This window comes from Linepithema humile, chromosome 2 (genome assembly GCF_040581485.1).
Source record: "Linepithema humile isolate Giens D197 chromosome 2, Lhum_UNIL_v1.0, whole genome shotgun sequence".
Classification (NCBI taxonomy): Eukaryota; Metazoa; Arthropoda; class Insecta; order Hymenoptera; family Formicidae; genus Linepithema; species Linepithema humile.
The window spans coordinates 2,764,337-2,788,532 of NC_090129.1; the positions used below are offsets into that span (position 1 = coordinate 2,764,337).

At 32.8% G+C, this 24,196-nt stretch overlaps 5 protein-coding genes across 7 annotated transcripts; 3 read left to right on the forward strand and 2 right to left on the reverse strand.

Moving 5' to 3' along the window:
- The first annotated feature begins 60 nt into the window (after nucleotides 1–60).
- EMC1 (ER membrane protein complex subunit 1) lies at nucleotides 61–8,926 on the forward strand. Of its 2 annotated transcripts, XM_067350399.1 has the most exons (15): nucleotides 61–464; nucleotides 608–723; nucleotides 992–1,175; nucleotides 1,767–1,922; nucleotides 2,001–2,337; nucleotides 2,423–2,726; nucleotides 3,200–3,220; nucleotides 3,798–3,970; nucleotides 4,034–4,195; nucleotides 4,269–4,553; nucleotides 4,628–4,823; nucleotides 4,901–5,098; nucleotides 5,179–5,304; nucleotides 5,414–5,641; nucleotides 5,724–8,926. In XM_067350399.1, exons 1-15 carry the CDS (start codon nucleotides 322–324, stop codon nucleotides 5,882–5,884), a joined length of 2,790 nt encoding a protein of 929 aa, XP_067206500.1. In that variant the 5' UTR covers nucleotides 61–321; the 3' UTR covers nucleotides 5,885–8,926. The 2 variants fall into 2 exon arrangements, with proteins under 2 accessions (XP_067206500.1, XP_012231716.1); XM_012376293.2 differs by lacking the exon at nucleotides 3,200–3,220 and having other exon boundaries at nucleotides 63–464.
- Nucleotides 7,608–12,185, reverse strand: Tti1 (Telo2 interacting protein 1). Its single transcript, XM_012376292.2, has 13 exons — nucleotides 11,681–12,185; nucleotides 11,460–11,596; nucleotides 11,188–11,365; nucleotides 10,917–11,094; nucleotides 10,498–10,817; nucleotides 10,201–10,412; nucleotides 9,703–10,098; nucleotides 9,386–9,628; nucleotides 8,760–9,314; nucleotides 8,386–8,686; nucleotides 8,086–8,314; nucleotides 7,871–8,005; nucleotides 7,608–7,784 (listed from the first exon to the last, which is right to left on the reverse strand). The coding sequence occupies exons 1-13, from the start codon at nucleotides 11,869–11,871 to the stop codon at nucleotides 7,698–7,700; spliced, it is 3,162 nt and encodes a 1,053-aa protein (XP_012231715.2). The 5' UTR covers nucleotides 11,872–12,185; the 3' UTR covers nucleotides 7,608–7,697.
- Nucleotides 12,186–12,551: 366 nt separating this feature from the next.
- LOC105677485 (ribosomal protein L5) lies at nucleotides 12,552–16,599 on the forward strand. The gene is made up of 12 exons (XM_067350408.1): nucleotides 12,552–13,105; nucleotides 13,186–13,306; nucleotides 13,415–13,579; nucleotides 13,665–13,939; nucleotides 14,037–14,156; nucleotides 14,318–14,461; nucleotides 14,664–15,082; nucleotides 15,194–15,380; nucleotides 15,480–15,624; nucleotides 15,772–16,078; nucleotides 16,155–16,293; nucleotides 16,387–16,599. Exons 1-12 carry the CDS (start codon nucleotides 12,968–12,970, stop codon nucleotides 16,486–16,488), a joined length of 2,262 nt encoding a protein of 753 aa, XP_067206509.1. The 5' UTR covers nucleotides 12,552–12,967; the 3' UTR covers nucleotides 16,489–16,599.
- A 1,347-nt stretch (nucleotides 16,600–17,946) lies between these two features.
- Nucleotides 17,947–20,398, forward strand: RpL5 (ribosomal protein L5). The gene is made up of 6 exons (XM_012376136.2): nucleotides 17,947–18,104; nucleotides 18,624–18,809; nucleotides 18,900–19,034; nucleotides 19,239–19,441; nucleotides 19,729–19,906; nucleotides 20,132–20,398. Exons 1-6 carry the CDS (start codon nucleotides 18,102–18,104, stop codon nucleotides 20,318–20,320), a joined length of 894 nt encoding a protein of 297 aa, XP_012231559.1. The 5' UTR covers nucleotides 17,947–18,101; the 3' UTR covers nucleotides 20,321–20,398.
- Nucleotides 20,399–20,468: 70 nt separating this feature from the next.
- Nucleotides 20,469–24,178, reverse strand: LOC105677483 (mitochondrial-processing peptidase subunit alpha). 2 transcript variants are annotated; one of them, XM_012376133.2, is made up of 12 exons: nucleotides 23,899–24,178; nucleotides 23,495–23,745; nucleotides 23,328–23,407; nucleotides 23,015–23,200; nucleotides 22,807–22,899; nucleotides 22,551–22,723; nucleotides 22,258–22,369; nucleotides 21,959–22,167; nucleotides 21,594–21,759; nucleotides 21,290–21,422; nucleotides 21,076–21,210; nucleotides 20,469–20,676 (listed from the first exon to the last, which is right to left on the reverse strand). In XM_012376133.2, exons 1-12 carry the CDS (start codon nucleotides 23,955–23,957, stop codon nucleotides 20,615–20,617), a joined length of 1,659 nt encoding a protein of 552 aa, XP_012231556.1. In that variant the 5' UTR covers nucleotides 23,958–24,178; the 3' UTR covers nucleotides 20,469–20,614. The 2 variants fall into 2 exon arrangements, with proteins under 2 accessions (XP_012231556.1, XP_012231557.1); XM_012376134.2 differs by lacking the exon at nucleotides 20,469–20,676 and having other exon boundaries at nucleotides 20,974–21,210; nucleotides 23,899–24,176.
- Nucleotides 24,179–24,196: the final 18 nt, after the last annotated feature.

The following is a 24,196-nucleotide window of genomic DNA, read 5'->3' on the forward strand; positions in this document are numbered from 1 at the left end:
GCCGTCCTTGTCTGTCGCACGACGATCAAGTGTGCCACAGGAATATATATATATATATGCGAGGGAAAAAGCACACGAGGCATCATACGGGGCAGCACCACGAGGGATGACCGTGTGGGGTGCAATTATTATATACACGCGACGTATCGTCCGTGACATCGTGCTATAGCACGTCCGGTGGTGTTCAGCGACCGCGGCGGGGTCGTATGCGCGAAGCGGTGACAGTACACGGTGTAAAGCGGCGGTAAAGGCGGGTGGTATACGTGCGAATACACCGCGCTGCGTTACCTTCTCGCGATTATCGGCGCGCTTATCGTCGTCATGGCTCCGTTCGCGTGGACTTTTCGTGGGAACGTCAACCGGTTTTTCGTCGACGCGCAAATCCTGCAGTATCTTATTGTATTGGTCGGTCTGTTCAACTTCTCCTTGGGCCTGTACGAGGATCAAGTCGGCAAATTCGACTGGTAAATAATCGCTCGCCGCTTCGCAGCAGCAAACCTCTAAATAATGCAGAGCCGTTCGACGGTGCTCCGGGAATTATCGCGGAGTTCTTGTCGCACGGCGGAACTGATCAATTAATCGCAGCTCGCCGCTCGTCTCGTTTCAGGCGGCAGAACTATGTCGGCAAAATTAAATTCGCCAGCTTCGACACGGTGTCCACGGCGAAGAAGATCATCGTCGCCACCGAGGAGAACGTTATAGCCGCGCTTAATCTGAAATCGGGTAAATAAAGTGTCGTTTTATGACTCTTTGCCGTTTAAATATTTATTTCCGTCTGAAAATTACGCCGCAGCTTCTTCAATGCTTAAATAAATTGCCGTTTTTATTATTCATATTTTCTTTACCAATTCTGTGACATGCGATGATTAAGCATATCTCGTGCATGTTTACATTGTGAGCTAATTGTGGGATAATGGATCTTAAATGTAAATAGATAATTTGCTAAATTGATGCGAAAGCAAATGTATTAACGATATTTGCAATATAACAGGCCAGATACTATGGAGGCGAGTGTTAGAAAAAGGTTATGGCGGCCGCATCAGAACTCTAGGAGGTGTCGCGGATGGAGATTTGATATCCGTAAGCGGAGGTGTACCTGCCATTGTCCGCGCCTGGGATTTGGCAACTGGACATATACTTAACGAGTGGCCAATAGCTGAGCCAAATACCGACAGGTTTGTATAAAATAATTAATTATTTTTGCAACGTACTTCTCTATATACATGTGTAAAACTCTGTATGATAATGCTGACAAGAAATTTGATATGTTTGATGTAATAGATTCTAGTGACAGAGAAATATATGTGGTTTTTTGTGTTAATAAATTGTATAATACAAGATAGCGTTAAAATTTACAGAAGAAATATATTGAAGATAAAACGTAATATTGCTTTTACAGATATGAATCTCCATTTATATCGTTTTCTACATTGGGCTTGTATTCTGCTGACAGGTTTTTTTATTATTATTCAAAGCACAGTTGATTTTGTGTTCTGTACACCTTCATAATTCATGCAGTTATAAATTAAGTTAATTATTCAGTGTTTTGTATTTTAATTGACATAATTATCGTGTTAAATTATACACACACACATACACACACACATATGCATATGTGCTCAACAAGAAATAAAGAAAATTTATAAACTTTTTTTATGGAAAATTAATAGTTTATATAACATTTGTGCAAAATTAAGATGTTTTGATGTGTTGATATCTAATTATTCTTTTTGAAGCATATAATTATACAGCTTATTATTTTTCAGGATAAAAGATGTAAAATGGCATATCAAAGATGGAACATTGCATCACATACTACCTATTTATAATAGTGGAGTTGAAGTAACATCTTATGACACCAAGACTGGAGAAAAATTAAAGACTCGAAGAGTTTCTGCACCGTTCATAAGTCAAGAAACAGAGTAAGTAATCTCAGTTTGAGTCACTTTCTTCATTACATTAATCAACACTTAATGATTCTCTATTTGTCTTTTGTTTAGATGTGTTCTGGCAGCTCCATACTTGGCATGTTTAAAGGGGGACAGTTCTGTAGCTGTAGTGTTCTTAGTACATCTATTCGATAGTAATGCGCAGCCACAGTCGGTTACAATAAATGCAATATTTGGGGCTGGCACGCAAGGGCCATACAAATTAGAATCTGTACTCGGAGAAGAACCTGTAATTTCCATTAATGCGGATAACTACCAAAGAAAGCGTATTCTGGTTGTCGGAGAACCTCTGATTCCCATACAAAGAGATATCGCTGGTGACGCAACGCTTTATGTTGTTTCTGTTGATAATCAGAAAGTACTTTTGGAAACAGCATATAAGAATGGGGTAAGTACTTTCTTTTTCTATTTTTCTTTTACTCTTAAAAAAAATTCACAAATCACTCGTAAACATTGAAAAATTCTATTTGCAGAAAATAGAAATAGCAGCTTCAGACCTCTTATCGTCCACACCTCTACCTGATTTATCGGCTACTTTAGCTCATGCTTCTGTACAATCACCGACTATAATGGCCTCCGTTTGTCCACGTCAAACGAAAGGAGTAACGTGTCGCCATTTGTTATCCTCGCAAGATCATAGCACTGCATTATTGCAGCACAATAAATTAGTATGGGCGAGAGAGGAAGCACTCGCGAGTGTCGTGGCCGTTGAAATTATAGACTTGCCAATGTCGGACAGAGATCAAGCAATCGAAACGGAATTCGATCAGAAAGAGAGTAAGTAAGATAACCTCTTTAAGTTGAGCATAAAAAATCTCAAGCTGGGGAAAGTTATATTTCTCTATTTTCATATTTGGTTGAACATTTTCCATATATTTTACATGTGATTTCTGATATAACAACTTAACATAAATCTTACATGTTTTTTTTTTTTTTTTATTAATGATTAAAAGGATACGTCGGGAGTAGGATAATATATCGTCTTTGTCGAATAACAATTGTTGTAGTGTATCGAATGTGTGAAACGTACTCTTATCAGTGCTTCAAAAATATTACCGTTGTAATGTACTTCTTTCTAAGTATCAAGTTTTTTGTATAATGTTATTTCGAAGAATATCAGGAAGCTTGCTGTTTTAATTAATAACACTCTTGGGAAACGATATTGTTCATTGACACAATTTCAATTTCTGATAACACTCTATCTGTTACGTTATATTAATTAACTCTCTTTTGTGAATGGCTGCTGACAGGTATTGATGTAGACGGTTCATGTAAGTAGTAGTGCAGGAAGATTGATTTTAGTGCAGTACTTTGTCTTGCTACTTACAAACTTACATTTGCATGGTGTAACTTTATGTGCAGGCAGGCTAGAGATATTGAGAAACATAGGACACACACATATATATATATATATATATATGTGTGTGTGTGTGTGCGTGTGATCATCTAACATATTTTCAATAATTACAAATCATTGATTGCGTTACTTTATTTGCATGATATATTGCAAGAAATAAAATGTTCACATTTGCTGCTATTGGTTTCTGATGTGTGAAAAATCTTTGAGATAAACGAGATGCAATAATTTCATTGACAATTTGTATGATAATCAAATGTGTAAAATGCATGAAGAGTTTTTCATGACTTTTTAACACTGTCGTACATGTAAAGTTATTAAAAGCCTTGCTACAAAAATTTTATAATGTAGTAATTGCTTAGTTATCATAATGCTGTTTCCTATTATTCCCTCGTCGCGTCGTCTAATCTTTTAAATCATCCAATTCAAAGATTCTAATAATACCATTATTCGGAGATATTTTCTAATTTTGCTGCATTGCTTTTAAACAGGGGACGTGCTAAGTATGTTTCTTCGAAGGATCACCTCGCAGATCAATCAGGCTAGGGCATTCTTTCAAACGATATTGGATTTAGTGCCTCAACAATCCAATCAACGTATCGATTTGGTGCGAGATAAATTCGGCTTGCACAAGATGATTGTGGCAGTTACATCCGCTGGAAAGGTATGAGTCTGTATATAATCTAAAGAACACCTTGCAAATTCTTACATTTCATACTGTTTCTAGTTGTACGGTATTGAGACCAGAAAAGGTGAAATTATCTGGCAACTTAGATTGCCTAACATCCAAGGTTTCACCAAGCTATCCAATACGATGATTTTGTACGTGCAAAGAGGTAGCAGACATTTTCCTCATCCACCTCAATGTGCATTGTTAGCAGAAGACAAGGTACATACATTCATATATTTAATAATAATAGTTATATGACACTCGCTTACTTCATTGCTGTCTGCGATTTTAGGAAACCGGAGAGGGCGTTGTATATACTTTTAATCCGATTACCGGGCAGCCGCTGGATGGACTGGTGAAACTTGGATACAAAATAAAGCAGTCCATGCTGCTGCATGTAGCGACCGATGATTTCTTGCGTGGTATCCTCATTCTAGACGCACGGGATAAGGTTCACGTTTATCCCGATAGCGCTACCGCAGTCGCGGCTTCGCTCGGAAAAAGCACGTACCTCTTCACTGCGGATCAAGCGACGGGAATATTGTCCGGCTTCTCTCTTTCGTACAGCACGACACAGGTTTGTTATGTGCGATTATATATTTGCCGCATCGCTGTATCAATGGACACTGATTATTTTAATGACCAATGCAGGAACTAATCGCCCATAAAGTGTGGGAGTTACTACTGTCGCCGAGAAACCAAAGAATAACGCAAGTTGTAGCGAAAAATCCGATAGAACGTGTGCACTCTCAAGGAAGAGTTTTAAGTGACCGATCGGTGTTGTATAAGTACATTAATCCTAATTTAGTGGCCGTAGTGACAGAGGGCATTGGACATGCTCACAAACGTAAGAATATGCTTCCGGCAACCGTCGACACTTCTGACAGTCGATTGCAATTGATATTATTCTGCTTTCTTTTACAGATACGCTTAATTTGTATCTGTTAGATGTAGTGTCCGGAGCTATGATTTTCTCTATCACGCACAAAAGAGTACGCGGTCCAATCCATATTGTGCATTCGGAGAATTGGTTGGTGTACAGTTACTTTAATGAAAAAGGACGTAGAACGGAGATCGCTACGTTAGAACTCTATGAAGGCAAGATACAGAGTAATACCACAGGTAAACGCCATATTATTTAATAATTAATGATAAATAAATTCTATTATTTAACAATTTACAATGACTGTCGGACGTTTCAGTGTTCTCCTCCTTAGCAACAACCAAATTGCCAATTGTAGAAAGACAAGCTTTCATTTTCCCGGCGTCGATAGAGTACATGCAAGAAACGATCACTGAAAAGGGTATCACCAGCAAGCATATAATAGGTACGTGAAGTTTTAACTCGGTAATTGAAAGAAAAAAGAGAAACTCAATTGCGAATATATATTAAACGATATGTACACACTTAATTACGTCACTTTAATGTATTTTCAGTTGCTTTAGCTAACGGTGGAATATTAGAGTTGCCGTGGATGATGGTGGATCCACGACGGCCTACTAACCCTGAAATGCGAGAAGAGGGAGTGATACCGTACATGCCCGAAATTCCAATCCATATGGATGCTATTATTAATTATAATCAAAGCGTTTCTAGGGTTATGGGTATACATACTAGTCCCAGTGGCCTTGAAAGTACTTGTTTAGTTTTTGTACATGGTCTTGGTGAGTGTGTCACTGATTTATCTCTGATGCTTTTTGCCTGTGAACTGTTCCTTACACTAATTATTACATTTGCCTGTTGCAGACCTGTTTTACACAAGGGTGGCACCATCTAAAACATTCGATGTCCTAAAGGAGGATTTTGATTATTATCTTATTGTGATAGTACTTGCAGTGTTGTTGATCTCGTCGTACGTCACTAAAAAATTAGCATCCCAAAAAGCTCAAAAGCAAGCGTGGAAATGATGCCTCGCTTTTCTAGAACTGTGTAATATTTATGAATCTGTTCACTATAGGCAAGAATTTTTGCTAAAAATAACTTGTAAAATATACTGTTTTATAAATAGCTAATTTTAAAACAGAAAAGTAAACGCTAATACTTTGTTATCTTACCTAAAAACAAAAACAAAAAAAAATCTCTTAGCCTTAAATCCTAAATAAAAATGTAGAGTGTAAATTTTATCCTCTTAATGATACAGAACGCACACGTGCGATGGATAGAATTTTTCTGAATTTTTCAAAGTATGCTATTCAATGTATGAGAGTGGACCATGATCATTGATCATTAAAGTACATTGAAGAAACTGATGACGTGCTCAAAGTGCAATTGCTTCTCTGTTAATTGTACAGCAATTTCTGCAAAAAGGCACGGGATTTTGTTTGATTCTCATAAATATTCGATATGAATCAAAGCATTTCACAAATGAATTGGCAATTTATAAAAAAATACGAATAAAACTACGATCACAATGCATTTTATAGCAAGAACATTGAAATATTGATATAAATGATACTGCGTTGAGTAAAGAGGCAAATGTTTGGTAAAAAAAAGAAAATGTGTGACTGTGTCATTAATATGATTTGGAAATTATAATGATTTATAATTTCTCAGTTTTTGTGATTGCGAAATGTAATTTGTAATCTTGGAAGAGCAGTATATTTTGCATCTTTCTCCGTACCTGTAATTCTTTATAGCGTATTGTATGTAAAAGGTGTATGCACTTTGTACACTTGTATATTTCAAATTTCTTGCAGAGTATTCTAAGCTCAATTTTTTGCAAACAGATGAATTTTCTTAAGAATATCACTTATAATACTTGCAAGAAATACCATGTAAAGATATGTGATCTTTCAAAGAAGAGTTGATTGTAAAACACGAAATTTTCATTATCCTCCTTTAACGCGAAAAATTTAGTACTTTTGAATTTTTATTCATCATTAAACCAGGATTATGTGTATAATTTTAGAAATTAAAATACATATATACACATTCTATTAAAAAAACAGAAAATAATTAGCAAATCATTGAAGAAAGAGATCTTTCAAAATTTTCGTCTATTTATCTTTCAGTTATTTGCATTTACATGCATTTTCTTATTTGAAATAGTGATGCAACTGCCATACTACATAAATATTGCAAGAACTTTAAATTACATTAAATCACTATACATAAAATTGTGTAATTCCATTAATTTCAGCGTTAAAGTTTTAATATAATCTTCAAAATCAAATAAAAGTGATTTATTCATAAAATATCGAAAATAATATTAAATTTATATTGAGATATGCTAGGAATTCAATATTGTCATATATTAAAGTTGATATGAAACAAGAGAAATAATATGTAAATATCACTATAAACATACCTATATATATATATAAATATATATATATATAGCACCATAATACGTTTTTGTTTTATAAAGTAATATATCGCTTTGTAGATAGTGAAGAAAAGTATAATTATACATAAGTTATTATAAAATGTGGAAAATAATTATATGAAACCTGTTAGAATTATATACAAATAAAAATACTGTCACAAAATTTTTTTATTATTCTCTAGCGTGTATAGGTATAAATCTATAGGCAAACTATTCGTATATGTATATGAATTTGAACAACTTACATATCTTTCACGTGATTTACATTTTATACCGCCTTAGAGATTCAATAAATAAATGGCATATTGTTGCTTACAGAGCTTTAATAGAATATTTGTATCATTCTCTTACATTACTTTTTAAGGCTTTATTACAGTTTTTCAAAAAATACTTATTTAACACTGGACATTCTTGTCTTGTATGTACATAATGATTTCCTGCACATTTTTGCGATATTTATTTGGCGGAGCAACATCTGAATCCTGAAAGAATAAATAAGAGTACATAACACGATTTTAATTCGTGCAAGTTGTAAAAATCATGTTTCAATGATTCAATTCTAACATACCAACACATTTTCTATCTTAAACGTTGCATCAGCTGCTATGCGTGCAACTTTTGTATTCCAGATACTGAGACATTTCGTCCATGCGATATCTCCATTGTAATCAGCAATATCTTTGTACAATTTTATACAGCACGCCTATATATCAATGAAATAATAAATAGCCAAAGACATTTATATAAGAGCACACATATATACTTCTTTTTACTCAACATTACCTGTAATGCAGCATGTTGAAGTGCACTAAGATACATATATGTATTGCTTAATATTTGCCATAAATCTTTCTCGCGAAGTTTCAAGAGCCGCGCGATTAATCCGAGCGTAGATAACAACTCGTGTTGTAATTTGTAGTTCTGCGTAAACTTGTACACATCCGTAGAACTTTTGTTAATGCTTTCCTTAGAAGACTCGTTCAGGAATTTAAACACCGACGGCAACACCTGTCTGTATGTGAAAAATTCATTACTTCGTCGACCTGCTTATATACACTTTGTAAAATGCGCGAAATATTTTACCGTAAGGTTCTGCTTTTGATAAAGTCATTCGACACGTTAGCGAGTACGTGCAAGAGTTGCCACGCACGATTAATCACAAGACAATTTTTATCGTCAAATCTGTCGGTCAGCGGATGCCATAGTTGATGCACGATAGGTAATAATTCGTCTTCCCATTCAACTAATAATAATAGGCCTTCTTGAAGCGTTTGCATCGCCATTAGTGATTTCTGTACATCCTTCGAAGGTAGGAAGTGCAAACAACGTTTCATAACTTCTACGATTATCACTATGTGGGTTGGTAACTTTTTGTCGACCTTATCTGAAACATGTAACGAGCAATATATACATATTTGATTGTGAGATTTATAAAGATAAATATAAGTTTTTATTACCCTCTGGAATTTTGCCACCGACGTAATCATCATTTGTCTCTTCTGATGGTTCAATATTCGATACATCTGCGCTTGATTCTATCTCGTCAAAATCGTCGTCGATTTTGTTATCAATTTTCTTTGCGTTGTAATATTCCAATAAAGAAAGAATAATTGTCTCCGAACAAGTATTCGTAACTCGTGCAGCTTCTTCCTTCGTCGCTTTAGTATCCTCCTTCTTCACCAATGCTTTTATACACACGATAAACGTGTAAAATATCTTTAAGAAGGAATAATCATCTTTTTGATAATAAGGAGTGCTCAGCTGCCTGAGCACATCTTCCACAATTCCCTTTAAATGCGGTAAAAAATCCAGCTTGCTGTATTTCATAACAACTTCGATAACATCGAGTACGCCAGGATTGCGATCTACTTTGCGCAATTTCATTATAACGTGGTAGGAAAAATAATCTACGTTTGCACGTAACAAATCACCGATCGTTTTATGCTGCTGTGCTTCCGCGATGGTCTCAAGAGTGCGCACTCCGATATAACTAATTAATCCGTTTCCGCTACCTGAAATTATTCATCATTTTCATCAGTTCGTAAAAACATTTAAGCTCAAGTTCTAGTAGTCAACAATATACCTGCTCTCTCAATAGTTAAATATAAGGTGTGCCGAAGAAATATATGTAGATAATCCTGTTGTAAATTCTGTGCTATGTGGCCTAAACATTCCGTCAGAAGGCAGCATTGTACTATATTACTCTGTGCCTGCAGCAAGGGAGTATTCTCATTCACTTCTATGGGCAAATTCCATACTTCCGGCGTTATACAGAAGTCCACGATTTCCTTGTACAAATCTGAGGTAGATGAATCTTTAACAGAACCTGAAACAATCGGAATTATAGAAAAGTTGATCGTAGTAATGTCCTGTTTTTGAGACAGAAATATAATGCGTCACCTAAAATCCAGTTAAATAATAAACTGAACTCCTTCCTGTATTGCGGTGCATCTGACATGAGCTCGAGAATATTATCGACTAGTATCCTAAAATCTCCTAACTCTCTGAGCAGCTTGCATATCGCAACAAGCTTTTCTTTACATAAGCTACTTTTAATAAATTTAAACTGTCTCCATGAATCCGATCCGTAAAAATACGCAGGATCGTCTAAATCTTTCACGTTTGTTGTCTGTAAAAGAGAGACGTTGCTGCAATCTAACACCATAATATATACAAGGGCTAAAAGCAATCTTCGTGTATGAGCCTGTGATCTCATGATATGAGGTAATCTTTGCTTTCCAAGTAATCTCAAATAGCCAGCAAATTGATTCAAAGCAGCTAATTGTTCGTTATCGTCTGAAAAATATAAAGACAAATGTGTTTTATTTTGAGTTTTACGTTTAACAGTCATAATATGAAAATAATTTTCTTAATAATCATAAGAAAAAAGGATTTTACCTGATCGTCTAACAATTGTAGGCAATCTTGTAAGCAAATTATAAAACTTATCTTCTAATAAATCCACTAGAGGTTTCATATTGTGATTCCGCATATAATTTTCACTTACAATATGCAGCACATTATGTGCTTTTTCACGAACTTCTACAGACTCATCCTCGGATAAAGAAAGCAGATAATCTATTAGTGTCATAATATTTGGTCTCATATTTCTGTAAAAATATATATATAAGTATAAATAAATATTTATTAATTTATACGTAACAAAAATGTAAAACACATAAATAAATAAATTACCTAGGACAATTTTTAAGTATAAGGCCGATGCTTTCAACCAGTTCTCTCCTGACTTTATAATGCGAATGACTCTTGATTTGGCCCAAAAGTTTTATACAAGCCCCAAGCTTAATAGCTGCTGCTTCTAACCATTCTTGATTTCTCGTAGCTCCTTTTAAATTGTCCTTTATATCACACTTTTGGTTAGATGTCGAAGTACGTGACGTATCAGTTGATGCATTGCAACCTTTTTTCATAAGAGTTTCTATGGATATAATGTCTTCTTCTTCTTTATCATGTACTATAAGAGATATGATTCTCCCCCAAGCTTGAATTGCCATCTATAATATCCAATTAGTGTATAAATTAAATGCATTGTTTATAAATAGCTTGTTTCTATTGAAAAACAATCATTGATATATATAAGAGTCGTGTTTTACCATTGTAACTTTGTGATTCTGAACTTCACTTTCCATTGCTACTTCTTGTAATCCACTGACAATACCAGGTAAAAACTTCATAACAGTATCCGCTGCCAGTTCTTGCAGAACAACATCAGATTTGTCTACGTGATCATCTATATGGCACAAAGCCATTATTGCATCTATTGCTGCTAGCCTAATAACAATTTGGATTAAAATACACACATGTTTCAAGATAATATTATATTACGAGACTAATATCCTTGATATATCTTGCTTAAATGTTTACCTTACAGCAGATGACTTTTCTGTTCTTGCAATTATTATGCAAAACAATATTCCTTGACCAAGTTTTAATTCATTTTCTTTTGTGTAAAGTTGCTCTATAACATCAGTAAAACTTTGATGGATAAGATCTTTGATACATAAAGCTATTACTTCCTTAAGCTCTTCATGAAACATAATTACTGTAAGATTAATAATTAAATGATTAAAAAAATCTATTTCAACAACTTCAATTCATTCAAAAAATCTCATTGATATATAATCCATTCTACATACCTTGATTAGGCTGACTTTTATCATAAATTTGTATTAATAGAGATACATACATATCATTAAAATCTTTAAATTTTGTGATTCTTATCTTTTGTATGATAACTCTCAATGTCCTCACTAATTCTTCTTTTATACTTGTACTACATAAATATAAATATATAATAAAAAAACATGATAAATACAACAATGACATGATAAATTATAAAAAATATGTTATAAATTACCTTAAGCTATGAATTCGTAGGCAGGTAACAAAGGGAAATAACCAACAATTTAACAAATTTTGCAGGACTTCAGTAGGGGTGTCATTTGCTACCTCTGCAATTCTATATGCATGATCCTTACTTGGATTCTTTAGCAGATTGTCACAGCATAATTTTAACTTTAGAAAATTTTCTACATAAGCTTTCTCCATTATGAAAGTGTTAAAATGCAATGTATATTGTCACTTTCTTTTAAGCACACGTTCATTAAAATTACATTATGAATTTATAATATACAACGCAATATCATATTTTTAATCAATAATTCCAATCAATCATCGCTGCAATCATTTTTCACACAATAAGTTAATCATATTCACAACTGAATTAAAATTACTTCTATAAAAATTGATTTGTTATAAAGTTCATGAAAAAGTGGTGCAGTCAAATTGAGAGGTTATGCATCACATGCGCTCGTGGAACGGCCAGAAACGCTCTATTTTGACTGGAATTGAAAAATTGTTAATAGGAGCACATGATGCCGCAGGATCTCACTCGGAACAGTGCCATCTATTGATTAGCTAAAGCAACATTACGAATGCATTGATGGCAAGTGTACCGACTATTATGAGTGAGCTCCTATATCATCATGTGCTCCTGTTAACATTTTTTAAAAATCCCCGCTATAATGGTTTCTGGCCGTTTCAGCGGGTAATCTTAATTTTCCTACATGCTTATGTTTGCTTCTGGGCTACTTTTGACAGTGTTAGGATACTCGTGAAATACTTAAATAATTAAAACGTCTCTTTTTAAATTTTTGGAAAGTGTTTGTGTTGCAAAATTCAAAATGCCAATCGTTAAAGAAATTAAAAAACGACGTCTTCTTTAGGACGTTTTTAGGACCTTATATATATCATATATACATATTATATATGTATAATATTATATATTAGTTTTAGGCTCTTTTCGAAGCGTACGTGGCTTGCGCATGTAACCCTCTCTCGTGCTGCTTGTTTTACGTCTCAAATCTGGCGTCACTGGGTTCCGCGAAAGTTCCACATAAATGCACAGTTACAAGTGATATAAATATAAACATAAATTTTAAAATATTTATATATTGTATATCTTGTTTTTGCTCAAAGTTGTGTATAATGGGAAATTCTTATCGAGTAAAACGCTTTGCATGAATTAAAAAAAACTTGCATTACTGACAAATTAGTAATATTTGAAAACTTCTAAAAGAGGTTACTCGATCTGACATTTAAAAAAATAAAATTTCGAATATTATTGCGAGCATAGGAAATAAAAATGCCGATTTCGGCTCTAGATGTAAGAACAGCAAAGCTAATTACTACGACGCAGATAATAACTTCTGTGTATGCTGTGGTTAAGGAATTAATAGAGAATGCACTTGATGCTGGTGCAGATAACGTCGAAATAAACCTTGTATGTAATATAGTCAATTTTTACATATCTACATGATATACCTTTAAATTAATATTTACATCTTTTTTCTTTATTTTCAGATAGATAATGGTACATCTTTAATAGAAATAAAGGACAATGGTTACGGTATATCCAAAGAAGATGCACCTTATATGGGAATAGCTTCTTATACATCTAAAATATCAAATTTTGAAGATCTAGGTAACATTTGTATATGCAATTTATAATACTGTATCAGATATTTATTTTTTAAGCTGTAGTCTAAAATAACAGTAGAATCAATTCTTACGCCTCTATTATTATTTACAGATACATTACAAACATTTGGATTCAGAGGAGAAGCACTTAGTGCTTTGTGTGCAGTGTCAGAAGTAGTTATTATAACAAAAACAGAAGAAGATGCTGTTGGAACTTTATACACAATGAATCAGGATGGACAAGTTGTGAAATATGAATCTTGTCACAGGAGTACTGGTGAACATTTGATTCTTGAATTTTCCTCATATATATAATATCATATTGATTATAATTACATTTTTAAGAGATATTGATTTATTAGGGACCACTGTACAAGCAAGAAATTTATTTAAGCAAGTACCTGTAAGAAGACAAATAATCACCAATACAAAAACAGCTAATCAAACTATTAAATTATTAGAGACTCTAATACAATGTTTTGGGATATGTAAGCCAAATATACGAATTCAGTTCAGAGTAAATAACAACCTTGTATTTACAAAACCAAGTCTAAATAATATTAAAGAAGCTGCGAATCATGTACTTGGTAGAAAAATCATGTCTAATATGGAATGGGTTGAACCCATGGATACTGCAGTAGGTATACTGTTGGATAATATAGAAAATTGTTGACATGTAATTGATACTTGTAATTAGCAACTTCTATATAATTAATATTTTGATGATTTTTCAGTTTACTTTGCAACTAATGTTGCCATCAAAGAAGGTACAGGATTTGTCAGAAATTTCTCATCCTGATTTACATTACATTTTTGTAAATAATAGACCAATTAAACATAAGGATCTTGAAAAGGTATGTTCTGTTTCTACAAAACATTTGCTATCAAATGTTACTGATATGTTATTCAAAATTAGAAGTAAAAGTTAAATTTTCTTTTTACATATGTTTTACAAACATTAATTTAACCCACAGTATATGAAGATACTAAAAATTTATATTTTCTATGCATATAGCTAGTAAATGGATTAATATTAGAATATTTTGAGCAAGAGTCACGTAGAAGAAAAATTGTATTTCTTGTATACATTATTTTGGAGCCAATGGATATTGATGTTAATTTAGAACCAAATAAAACTATAATTCTCTTTAAAGATCAGGTAAGATTAAATAATATAATACTGTAACTAACATTAGATTTTATATTAAGTACATGTATTAATATTTTCATAAAGCACTTAATGCAATAATTGTAATGTGAATTACTGCAGACATTTTACATGAATTTTAATTCTTATTTCATAGTTTTAATTTTGTAGAGATATAAACTATATAGACACATTATATAATTGATATTTGTAGAATAAAGTCTTTGATACAATTGAAAAATGCATAAGAAAATTTTATGGACTTAAATCTATGGAAATTACTGAACAAGCCATATCACACGACACGTCTGCTTGTTATGAAGATTATACTCTCAATTTGAATGAGAATATTACTGACACTAACAATGAATGTCCTGCATCTAAAAAACGAAAAATACATGCTCAAGAGAAAGTGATTCAAGATGTCCAAGAGGAGCCAGTGCTTATTAATCGCTATGATGCTGTCACAAATAGATGTGAATATTTTCCTCAAGACGAACAACAGAATTTAATTCAAGATCAGCAACATCAGCACAATGATGAATCGATTCTAACAGTTCATATAGAATCACCGAATTTAAGTGAATCCGATTCAAATGATAGTATTTCTGCAATTTCGTCGAATATTAAGATGTTAGTATATGTTTTCGATATCTAAATTCTAATATTCACTTAAGTCTCAGTCAATATTTTAATCCCGTCCAAAAACTACGAATATCTATGTAAACATTAGCGATATTACAGGGAAGAGGAAGGTGAAACTTTGAGTCAGTTACCTGTAGTAGACCTTGGTGAAGATTTTGACTTCACAGAAGTGACACGAAACTGTGACACTTCAATGAATGAAAACGAGAATAAACTAAATGAGAATCGAGAAAAGAAACAAGTTTCACTAGAGGCATGGAGTAAAGGACACGTCACTGGTCTGAAGGTAAAATTTTTTACGATTTTATAACATTAATATTAATAATTTTTTAATTATAATATCACAAAATTTTATTACATCTAACATTATTGGCGAATACGATAGGGCGGTACAGATATAACATCTGATGTTGCTATTGAGAGGCAATTAAGTGGTGATTTAAACAGTAAAACTAATACGAGACTGACACTAGGTAAAGCACATGTAGATCGCAAAGAGCTTAAATTTCTAAAACACGTTAGATTGCAAGGTATGTGTAACAAATATTCAATTACTCGTTTATAATAGAAATCAAAAAGCAAAAGTTCTTTTACTTTTTTTGGCTTTTTGTAAAAACAGATCTGCCTAAAATTGACATTGAAAATTATGATGATAATAATAACTATCTTGCATTTAGTTTCGAGAGAAAATCCTACACTAACAGCAGCGCAAACTGCAAAAAAGATTACCGAATTCTGGAAGCAATTATCGTCTGAAGAACGTGGTTATTATCGAGATGTAGCGCAGGAAGAAGAAGAAAAACATCAAGTGTGTAAGAAAGCTGAGGAAAGAGGCGAGGCAAATAAAGCAGGCACGGAGAATAATAAGAGCAGACTCTTACAACTATTTGAAAAAATGAAGAACACTAAAAATGAGAATAAAGAGAAATTAAATATGAGAACGATAGTACCTTGGATTATTGACAGAACTAAAATAATTACAAGGTTGACTTTTGAACGATAATATGAAATTATTTATCTTATTTAATGATGTATTGTAATAATTATTATTATTTTACAGAATTGATTTTGAAAATGGGCATATAATAGGTCGATTAACGTCTAACTTGTGGGTGGCTACAATTTGTGAACAAATATGGGTCGTAGATATTACTGGTTTGATCAAAGGCTTAAAAGTTCCCAATATTGATCCAGATGAGGTATTCTATTAAACATTCGTTTTTTTTTGTAATTGTACTATGTAGAAGTGTGAAATATATGCTTTGTTGCTGTTATTGTAAACATTGTTGTAGATTGATGCCAAAAGAATCGAACAGCTTCTCAAACAGTGGTTATTGGAACGAGATGATATGTCAGTGATGTATTCTGTACACGAATTTACAAAAAAAGTATAGATATAATATAATTGATGTAAAATATGTTATTTTTTAAGCGGTTGAACAAACAATTTTATAATTTCTGTCACATTTTATGTCTAATATGTTTAATACATGTGATAAACTGAATTGTATTAAAATTTATTTTTATTTAAAACATAATGTGTATAATTATAAAATTATAACAATATTAAAAATGATACTAAAAATTATAAAATTATTTTGGAAGCTAAAACTACGATTAAAGGATTGTGAGTTTTTAACTTTTTTAACTTTTTTGGGAACATAGTATTATGATTGATCGATTGCTGTTTAATATTTGTATGGTATTAAAAATAATAAATTTTTTGTGAGAAATTAAAAAAATATTTTAAATTACGCGCGCGTACGATTTATACAAGTAGTGTCTTTTTAGTTACTAGTGATTTTTTCTAGAATTGTTAGGATTGCTAGTATCGTTGATGCTTCCCAGGCATCGATCATGTAATTTTTCCCTAAAAGAGAAAAATTAAAACTTTTATGAGAATTTGACCATTTTTTCGTTGAATTTACGTAAAATTATCATTTTCCAAGCTTATCTATGACAAGCCTTCCAATATAATCAAGTCTAAAGAAATAATCATAAAAAAGTATACAAAACTAATACTATTTAAACATCAATGAAGTTTTTAAATATTTTTTTTATTATTTATTATAATAATTTTTATTGTACTAGTTACTATATATATACAAGATATTGGGCGGTATTCATAGTCCGTTCTTATATTCAAGATCGTCTTAAGCACGAACTTATATTCGCTCTCTTCGTCAGACACAATCTATGTGTGACGAAGAGAGCGAATATAAGTCCGTGCTTAAGACAATCTTAAATATAAGAACGGACTATGAATACCGGCCATAGTCCGTTCTTATATTCAAAATTGTCTTAAGCACGGACTTATATTCGCTCTCTTCGTCACACATAGATTGTGTCTGACGAAGAGAGCAAATATAAGTTTGTGCTTAAGACGATCTTGAATATAAGAACGGACTATGAATACCGGCCATAATTAGACTTTAGTGTGTTATGTAGCTCATTGGATTATGCAAGTAATGTGAATATTCTTTTACATTTTGTGACTATAGTTTCCGGGGTGTCGATTGTGTATCATGCAATGTAATGAAAATTATAGCGTTTTCGATTATACAGGATTTGAACGACCCAGGGTTGATCAATCACTATTTTACTATAAATGCAAGTCTTTCATTGGTGGAGAGGTTGCAATGACGTCATTAACCAACCCTGGGTCGTTCAAATCCTGTATAATCGAAAACGCTATTACAAAAGTAGCAAATTTACTAAAGTAGCAAATTTACTAAAGTATCTGTGATCTTATTGGTCCACACCTAGTAAATTTGCTCACTTCACTGAAGTGACTTCAGTAATTTTCACTACAATGCATGATACAGAATCGACCCCCAGATGGCGATAGAATTGCTATTTCCGGTATTTTGGTACAATATACGGTTTTCATTGACGAACCATTTTCTCTACCTTTCTACCTCGTCTTCCTGTTCTAGATTCCTCTTCCATTTTTGTTTAGACCGCCGTTCGGGTTGGATTCGTTGTATAATTTTCGACTCTTGGCATAATGGTAAGCAAATTTTTTTTCTTAAGATATGATTTATTCGATAAGTTAAACTAGAATATACATGAATCATTTATCGGAAACCAACAGAAAAGCAAGATGTATGTTTTACGGAAAGATTAATTTGGTCGCCGCGTGGCAGATAATTTTTTATGGAGAAATTTATACATTTTTTTTATACAAGTTTTAATATTATTTGCTTCTTTTCAAAGAATATATTTTGCTCTAAATTATTGAAACATTTTTTGTTATATGAGAGAGGATTCTTGATAAATATCTTTATATATTAGCAAAATCAATATGTAAGGTTATGAATATAATCTTGATATATTTATTTCAATTGAACTAAACTGCATCAATCGCAAATGCTAAATAATCCGTAAATTTCATTACATGATGAAAACTACCAGCTCACTTTGATAAAAGTATGAGAAGACTTTATTGACGTTCTGAGTGTTGTTGATAAATAACATTATTATATCTATTCTTATTCTAAAGTTAACGATAATATGTTCTTTTGTGTAGGGTTTCGTCAAGGTAGTTAAAAATAAGCAGTACTTTAAGCGATATCAAGTTAAATTCAAGAGGCGTCGTGAAGGAAAAACTGATTACTATGCTCGCAAGAGATTAACTATTCAGGACAAGAACAAGTATAATACACCTAAATATAGGTTGATTGTACGTCTGTCCAATAAGGACATTACGTGCCAGGTAAATTGAACAATATGTTTAATTTCATATATTAAATTTGTATAAAAAATCAACAATTATAATAATTAACATTACATGTTTTTTCTTAAGGTTGCCTATTCGAGAATTGAAGGGGACAGAATCGTATGTGCTGCTTACAGCCATGAGCTTCCCAAATATGGTGTTAAAGTTGGCCTTACCAACTACGCATCTGCTTACTGCACCGGCTTGCTTTTGGCCAGAAGAGTAAGTTATCTCTTTTCCCTTTTTTTTTTTTCCAGAAACATATCTTGATGTATTATTAACATGATGAAACACCTAGCTCACCGATGTTACACTGATGAGAACACAACTGTTCCCTGTGTTTATACTGATTAATAAAACTATCAAAAATGCAAATGAAATTATATCAATCAATTGTTAAGATTAATTTTATGTTAATTTTTATAGCTTCTTAAGAAATTGGGATTGGATACTTTATACACTGGTACCACTGAAGTGACCGGTGATGAGTATAACGTTGAGGAATTAGATGACGGTCCAGGTGCCTTCAGATGTTATCTAGACACAGGATTAATGCGTACCACAACAGGCGCTCGTGTTTTTGGTGCCATGAAAGGTGCAGTTGATGGCGGTCTTAATATTCCTCACAGGTAAAAAGATTCACAGATTTAATTTTATTTTATATTCGTCTAGTTTTAACTATTCATTTTTTGCTGTTGATAAAATATAGAATAAAAAAATGGTATCAATATTTTACGATTATTTGGTAGAATAAACAATTTCATAAAACACGCTCGCTATTTTCAATTTATTATTTTTGTGTTTTATAATATAAATTTTATATAGATGTAAAAATTATTATAAAATGTCTTTGACAACTCGACTCGCAAATTATTGTACGTTTAGTCGTCACCTTGTATTTTCTTTTGTTTTGCAGCACCAAGAGATTCCCTGGTTATGACAGCGAAACGAAGGCATTCAATGCAGATGTGCACAGACAACACATATTTGGCCAACATGTCGCAAACTACATGAGAACCTTGGAAGAGGAAGATGATGAGGCTTTCAAGAGACAGTTCTCGCAATACATTAAGCACGGCATCTCTGCGAATGATGTAAGCAACTGCTGAGTACAATACGTATATCATCTTAAACGTCCAACTTATAATTGCTACATAGATTATTTAAATCTATGCAGCGTCGCAGTTGGACAACAGCAATTGGGTTTTTTTTTATACATAAATGCAGGCATTAATGCATTTATCAAAATTAAACCTTACACTACTATTAAATAAGTACGTCGACGGGTGTTGGTACAATGTGAATATTCCTCTTAATAGATCGAGAACATCTACAAGAAAGCTCACGAGGCGATCCGGACTGATCCAGAACGTAAGAAGGTCACGAAGGAGATTCAACCTATCAAGAAAAGATGGAACCGTGCGAAATTGTCGTTGTCGGAGAGGAAGAACCGTGTGGCTCAGAAGAAAGCCTCGTTCCTTCTAACTTTGGAGGAAGCAGAAGTGTAACTTTATTCTGGGGTTTTTCTTCAATGTATACACAATTCAGTGTATATAATCAAGAATAAAGAATCTTGATAAATTAAATTACGAGTATGTAATTGTAAATATTTTCTTACACATTTTTAATTTTAATAAATTATCATGAGAGTACAAATTGACTTCATAATGAAAAATTTTATTAAACGCAAAACTCACGCAATTTTTGGTATCAAAACTTGACTCTGGTTTTGTATACATTTTGTTTCTTCATAAATTCATTATTGAATATAACGAGAATGCCATTACACGAGAGCTAACAAATCAATCTTGCGTATCTTGTGTTAAGCTTCTGGTTAAGGGTATAGTTTTTACTTTCCCTCTCGCTGTTAAATGACAAATGAATTATTTTATATCCTAATTTTTAATATATACAATCTAAAGCTAAATATGTTAAAGAATGCTTTATATTGCACATGTGTTATTTAAATCATCGATGATATTTTTCTATTATCATTGACATTATGTATAGTAAGATTTGACATTGGAAAATTCAGTTACTTTCATCATTTTTATGTAAATTTTTCATAACGAAAATAAGAGACACGTATCTCTATTATACAAGATTTAGTTCAATATCAAGTCAGGCATTAGGTACTGCAACATATTGATTTATAATTAGATATAGTTAAATCACATATTTATTTAAGATAAGAAATCGGTTTGAATACTTTCTGCATGGTTCTAACGAAAAAGAGACAATCTACGAGAACCGGGTAACCGACCTTGCGCGTCGATCAAGCCGTTTCGAATGTCTGCCATAGAAGGTATCATCTTTACTTCGCCGCGTGCCGCAACGCAAGGTGGCGATTTCAACAAACGTCGCGCTACCCTGTTGATGTCATCCTTCGATATCGCATCTGCAAGTATCAAATTTTTTTCCAAATGTTATTGGAAAACTGAAACTTCGTAATTTTTACGAAATTGCAAAAGGCTTACCAATGGCTTGTATGAAGTATTCTGGCCGTTTCCTAGAACCAGTCGCCAACACTTGTCTACCAATATCTTCAAATACAACCGGCCGTTGTTCCAGATTCATAAGTAACATTGACTGCAATTGCTTTTTTGCTCTCTATAAAAAGAATTTCACAACATAATTATTTTCATTCCGATGTGTTTTCTTGTTTTCTAATTTTTTATCTTTACTATTTTTCTATATTTCGATTCATGACAATAGTATGATTGTATAAAGCGCGATGTGAATGCGGTATTAATAGCTAATTAAAAAATACGAAAAGTATACCGCTAATTCACAATCTGAGACTCCGCTTGTCATGGCGACCATTTCATGCACAATTACTTCTACCATATCCTTCACATGAGATGGCGTGCAAGAAGCATGAATACAAAACAGACCAGTGTCTATATAAGCGTGATTATACGCAGTTGCACTGTACAGCCAGTGATACCTGCAACATCAAATATCGAAAAGTTCAATGTAAGTCTAATTATGTCTATTACAAATATTAACTCTTATCTCATTCTAAACTTTTTGTCATAAAGATCGTAGAGAACAAAAGATATAAAAAAGTACAGGACGACTATTTTATTTGATATTCCTTTATCTTACACTTGAATAGGAAATGTAAAGGTATAAAGTTGTCTTACCTATTCAACACATTAGTGTACAAACGCGTGTACATGCCTTTACCAGGACCGCCTGCACTAAAACTGCCGCCGCCGCCCATCATCATATTTAACACACACATAGCAACAAAGTCTGGATCTTGATGAGAACAGCCCTCCAAACCTATAACAACATGCGACAATTCGGGCAAGCCACTAGGCCCAGCGTAAATTGGCACGTTGCATTCTTCCTGTTGAAAATTGCGTGTAAAAAGATTTTAATTTTTTCAGTTTGATTATAAAAACAAAATTTTCAATATACGATATATGAATGATGGTACCAAATTGCATCCTCCAATGTATTGTGCGATAGACCTGTCGACAGTATTTTCGTTATCTGGTAGAATGAGATCACTCTGTTCCTCCCAGATGGGTTTTTGATCTACAAAGTATCTGTATATCAAAGAAAATATTATTGTTACATACATGTAGATGAGAAAAGATTTGGAAAATATCATTACGTCATACATTGTAAAAATCATGTGTTTTCAAAATAAGAATGGCATCAAACTTATTTTGGAAAATGATTGAATTATTTTTAGGTTTATTGATTGAGAATATTTATGGTTATTACTTGGTAACGGCTTGGACCAAATCGTCATGTTCAACACCAACTCCAGCAACCACCATTCTATCCGGTACGTAGTGATACTTGAGATATGTGTGCAAAACTTTTCTATCAATCTTTTCAATGTTTTCTTGTGGACAGATTTTTGGTAGACCTAATGTGTTGAGTTTATACGCAGCCTATTAATGTAGAATTTTTTTAAGAATGCATAATTGTAATTTTAGTAAAAGCACGTATAGAACATTCATTATTTGAAACTTACAGCATGAATCATGTCCATTAATATGGGCTCTTGTTCTGGCCTGGTGTGTAATGACTCTAATTCGAAGTGCACTGTTTGTCTGGCAATTTGTACCTAGAAATAATTTAACTTGAATTTATTTCACGTGTATCACATATGCACAAATGTTTTAAAATACATTTGTATGCAAATAACAATATACAAAAAAAGATTGTTATATATTACACACCTCTTCTTCTGTAATTTGAGGTCTTAAGACAATGTCACCTAGGACTTGTGTCACTATATCCAAACCACGACGTTCCGCTGATGCTGCATAGACAAATGTATCCCGAGATGCTTGGCAGTCACATATACCGCCATGTTTTTCTAAAGCCAGCATTATCTTGTCTTTGCTGTCATACGTGTTTGTAGACTGTAAAAATTAGTATAATATAGTTTTGTATTTTGTATATTAATTATATTGATTGGAAAACATAGGTCTCTGTTACTCATTTATTATATGCTACTATTTTAGCAGTAATTTAATGAAAGATGCTTACACCAAACGCTAACTTTTCAAGAAAGTGCGAGATACCATTTGGATATGTTACCTCATATCGTGGACCTGAATCAATAAGAACTGAAAATAAAGTTAATAGTTAGCAAATATATTCAATATAAATGTATCTGATATGATATTCAAATTATATTTCTTAATTTAACTCACCACCTATAGTACAAAATTGTCCAAACCGATTTTCAGATGCAACTTTTAAGCCATTTGGTAAAACTGTAATTTGTGTTATTTGATGCTCTTCCTTTGCAGTAGAGTAAATAGGTTTTGGTAAATTTGGGACAGGTTCTGTTAACGGTGGAAATGATGTAACGGTCTCTTTCAGATCTTTTAAATCAGGAGGTATTCTTTGCGAAGAGAAGTTATACCTTTGCCAGACATTAAAATATTTTGTGTGGGTAGAACTGAAAAATTGAAGATTGATGCACAATACAAACTCTCCTGGAGAAATAGATATGTGATGAATATATTAAATATTTATATATGTATGATGAAATTAGGGTTATTTAAATTTACAGGATATCACGAATTATTCGATGTCACATTGTCGTAATTACCTTCTTTTAATCGCCACAATTAACGGCTTTTGCGACACTCTTGAAAACATGTTGTACATTTTGTCAACACGAAAAAAATTTATAACATGCAGACGTAACCTATATCTTTATTGAAAATTACAAAAATATATTTGAAGTGTGCGTCTACAGACAGGTATATTAAAAAAAATTCAATTTTTATACAACGGACACACGAATGAGTTTATTCGAGTACATTCGACAATATTTCACGGATAAAGTTTGAATAAAATTTTAACATTAGGTTAGATTATAGACTCCCAAGACTGAATCGCTGAAT